Source organism: Mus musculus, chromosome Y, assembly GCF_000001635.26.
Source record: "Mus musculus strain C57BL/6J chromosome Y, GRCm38.p6 C57BL/6J".
NCBI classification, from domain to species: Eukaryota; Metazoa; Chordata; class Mammalia; order Rodentia; family Muridae; genus Mus; species Mus musculus.
Genome location: NC_000087.7, coordinates 47,889,009 through 47,893,497, shown reverse-complemented (window position 1 = coordinate 47,893,497; position 4,489 = coordinate 47,889,009). Strand labels below are relative to the sequence as shown.

The 4,489-nt window shown below is 38.2% G+C and overlaps 1 protein-coding gene across 1 annotated transcript; it reads right to left on the bottom strand.

The window, feature by feature from the left end:
- Window positions 1-453: 453 nt before the first annotated feature.
- Window positions 454-2,783, bottom strand: Gm21751 (predicted gene, 21751). Its single transcript, NM_001373908.1, has 2 exons — window positions 2,658-2,783; window positions 454-1,552 (listed from the first exon to the last, which is right to left on the bottom strand). Exon 2 carries the CDS (start codon window positions 1,269-1,271, stop codon window positions 588-590), a length of 684 nt encoding a protein of 227 aa, NP_001360837.1. The 5' UTR covers window positions 1,272-1,552; window positions 2,658-2,783; the 3' UTR covers window positions 454-587.
- Between the last annotated feature and the right edge of the window lie 1,706 nt (window positions 2,784-4,489).

Genomic DNA, 4,489 nt, shown 5'->3' with positions numbered 1-4,489 from the left:
AATCTTAAATGAGAGACAAGTTTCATTTGGTTTCATTATTCAAATGAAACCTTATTTTGTCTGATTTCTGAGTCTCTTTGGATCAGTTTTCTGGGTTGCACTTTGTGTAACAAGTCCACATTCCTTTTTCCTATCACTCTTTCCCCAACTTGTTGTTTCTCCCTCAGACTTCATACCAGAGATTCTATCTATGTCCTGTCTTTCTCCCCTTCTTCCTAAAAATCCATCTTTTGCTGCCATCCCTGCTCCTCTAAGTCATATCTCCAATTCCTTGCTCACTATGCAGACCACAGAAGCTAAGTCCTGTCCATTTTAGCCTGTGTGATATTAGATGTATGCACTGTTCACAGCCTGAGTTGCAACTTTCATCTTCCTTTGATGTTCTTTCCACCATAGTCCATCTCTTCCAACAAAGTGTTCACTAAAAGCATGTCATGTCACACGTACTAATTTTTAGAACAAAACAAATTTTATTGACAAAGATACTGAGGTTGTCAAAGACCCATAGGTACCCAACACAGGAAAACAAACATTTTTTTTTTCAATCCTATAAGTTTACATTTCTGTACTTTGTGATTTTTTTCAATTTAAGTGATATTTGACACCAGAGTATAGACATAGATATGTAGGTCACCAAGAAATTTGATAAAGTACACGGTAGGATTGGCTAGATCTTTGTAAACAACCTTTCCGAACTTTTTGGATCCATCATCTCTGGTGTACTGCACCCAGGTACCTATTAAGAAGTCATTTTCATCACCTGATCTCGCCTCAGCCAGAGGGGTCTCTGGAATGATGTGGAGGTTACCTTCCTTGTAGTCATCCAGGAGCTGATAAACGTAGAGGACCGGATCATTCTTGTAGGAAATGTAAAAATAGTCCTGTAAGAATGGCACCTGGGCTAGCACCATCCCACTCCAGTTGTCCTCAGAGCCATCTTTCCCCTCAAATTTGTGTTGTACCTTTCTGCCAACCAGGGCTCTGGCGAGGTGGACATCCCTCACCTGAGGAAAAACTACTTTGTGAGGCAAGACCTTAATATTTAAAATCCTCTCATCGCTGTGGAGCTCCTGTCCGTAGACACTGTCAATTCCGTCGTACTTCACCAAATAAAGAGAAGGGTTTGTTGGCAGTTGCCCTAGAATGATGGCCTTCCAATGGGTGACAGGCTCATTACCTTCCTTCCACCCGTGAGAAATTCTGCAGCCAACAATATTCCCCAGGGCCTGGGAAGAAGGCTTCCTCCTACTCTTCTTCTTGAGTGATATCATGCTCAGACTCTTCAGAGGTGTTGTCTTCTACCTGGCTGTAGACCTGTTGTGCTAGATCACACTGTCTTGTGGCTTCCATTCTCTTCAAATATCATACTTGCCCATTGCCTGGGACTGAAGATCTTGCCTGTTTAAACCAGACACAATGCTGTTGCCTCTGTCATATATATGAATTCCTGATGGTCAATGGATATGGGTTGGGAGTGAATGCTGGACCAAGACTCTTCTCTAAGAGAACTTCTGAGAAGGTGAAGAAGACTATGCTAAACAGTTTTGAGCTCCTAAAATTAATTTTATAAAAATAAGAAGTTAATAAGTCAGCCATGGTGGTACACACATTTAATCCCAGAACTCAGAAGTCAAGGACAGGCAGATTTCTAAATTAGAGACCAGACTGGTCTACAAAGTGAGTTCCAGGGCAGCCAGTGCTATAGAGAGGAACCCTGTCTCAACAACAACAACAACAACAAGTAAAAGAAAACAAACGAAAATCAAACGAAAAACAAACAAAACAGAAATACAAACAAAAAAATAATAAAACAAACAATCAAATGGAGAAGTTAATAGGAAGTGGTGGTGACCCATAACTTTAATCATAGTACTCAAGAGGCAGAGTGAGGCAGACCTTAGTGAGATAAAGGCTAGTCTGGTCTACACAGTGAGTTTCCTGACAGCCAAATCTAAACATACAGAAACTCAAATAAAATTAACCAAGCAAGCAAACAAACAAACAAAGAAACAAAGAAACAAGGGAAACAAGGCAATAAAAATAGTGTAATTAACAAGTAATTCTCTAGAGCTCAGAATAACATACTCAGATCAACATTTATTTCTTCAGCCCTGAGTTAATTTGCCTCTGATGAGTATCCTCTCCTTGAATTTCTATGTCAATTTAGGTTGTGCTATGACTATTACCCCCAATGATCAAGAAGAAGAGAAAAAAAAAGGGCCAGAGGGGTCACCATGACTCTCTTGTACTTGTAAGCTCTGAGCTAAGTCCTTGTATTCACAAATATCTTCCCAGGGACACAGCACACCACTGTCCTTCTTTATTGTTTCTCCTGACCCAGCTTCGGAATTATTTGATGAAGCCATTGCATCACTGAACTCAAGAACATCTCAACAAGTTGAGGCAATATCAGCCATTTAGCACTAATATTTTCTAACGTACACATGGACAAAGAGGAGCTTTGGCATTTTAGTGGAATTGTGATCTAGATATTGTTAGCAAGGATAATAAATTCAGGACATAAACTAACCTAGACCAATCATTTCCCTTGCTAATAAACATGGGGAAAGTAGAATGTACAGCAACTCACTGTAAGAGAGAAAATTTTTAGCTTTCTGTAGCTATGAGGGTCCAAACTACTTCATAAATGTACTTACCCATAGAAAAATATCCTAGATTTTATCTATCTCCTGATTCAGATTCTATCTCCTGATACAGACCAGGCACCAAAAGCCTGTGGGAAAAAAAATGACCTTGCTTTGACACACCACTGTGAAGATAGTGAACTCACCTTCAATGGATTCTAGAGCCTCCAAGTGGAATAGATGCACAACCTTCAGCCAGTGCTCTGTGACATCACCCTAGTTCAGCTTACATCATAGAACATCAGGCTGGTTCCTTCCCTAGTTACACTCATAAACGTTCAGCATCTCGACTTTACCTTTTCATATGGCCTCCTAGAAATAATAAATGAAATCCCAACTGAAAGGCCTGATGATCTGAGTAATATTCTGCCAAAGAATTTCACCCTTGCATTGTTTTTATTGTTTGGTTGTTGGATTTTTATTTATTTGTTTGGTTTGTGTTTTGTTTTGTTTCATTTTTGTTTTTATTTTCGTTCTGAGAAAGTCTTCGGTTTCTGACTTGACAACATCCATGGTGGTTATTTTTCACGTTCCAACCTTTCCCTTGGTTATCTTTAAGCTGTGCTTCTTATCATAAATATTGCCTGACTCTTTGAGGCAGCACACTGGATAGCACACCAATTTTCACTTTATGAAAACCCACAGTTAGAGGAGGACTATTTTTATGCAAATATAGCTGGAATTTGACAGGTTTAAATGACATGTATTGAAACCAATGGCAATCATGAATTATGGATTCTTTGGAAAGTAAGAGGACAACATAGATCTTGGGCATGCTTACTAAGTTGTGATAAAATTAAAACAAACCTGATATCTCCCAGTCATATTTTAAAGGTTTTTAAAATTTACCAGCACTTCTGATTATAAGGAATTTCATAGTTTAAATGCAGTAAAACAGGATGAAATAGATGAGGTAATTTTACTTTTGAAATATGTGTAGACAGAATACTGGACACAGGTACGTATAAAATTTACTTACAAATTAGAGGACACTTTAATTGTCCATGCCACATAGATCTTCAGTTCTTCAAAAAAAATCCTTTTCAGTACCTTCCACGGTCCCCACCACACCCTGTACATCATCTTCATATGATATGATACTATCCATAAAGAGCTAGATCCTTCAACAACAGTCATCAAAAAAAAAATCATTCCTTAAGGTGTGGCCACAGGCCAATGTGATGGGTGATCATTATCTGAGATTCTATCTTCCCAGGATGATTTAACTTCACAAAAAAAATCTAAGAAGGACCACTACATATCCATATCATCAATTCATCAATATTGATTGCCTCACCGTATGAAACATACATGCTATGGAATGAATTTAGATGTCAACTACTGGATGAATGCCTTAAAAATGAGAGGCAGAAAGAGAGAGAGAGAGAGAGAGAGAGAGAGAGAGAGAGAGAGAGAGAGAGAGAGAGAGAGAGAGAGAGAGAGAGAAATATATTTCTCATCTATGTGTATTAGTGCAGGGCTTTGTTTTCAAAAAAAAATGGATGGAACGGTAAAATACTATATATTAGGTTAGACAAGTAAAACTCAAAATGACAATTGTGAAAATATAAATTTCATAAGGGATATTAAAAAATAGGAGGTATTTTGGAAGAGTAAGCGCAGCAGCAGGGGGGAGATTTGATAGCAATGGAGGATAGTGGGGAGGATGAAGATGGTAAAAGGACACTATAAACCTGTGCAAAGGGTCACAGAAAAGGCCTGCGACTTGTACACTTAAAAAAACACTGGTATAAACTAAGAGAGTCCAAATAATATTTTGATTAAATTGGGGATTTTAGCTTCAAGACACTATAAAATGTATTTGTATTTTTCTACTCACGTGT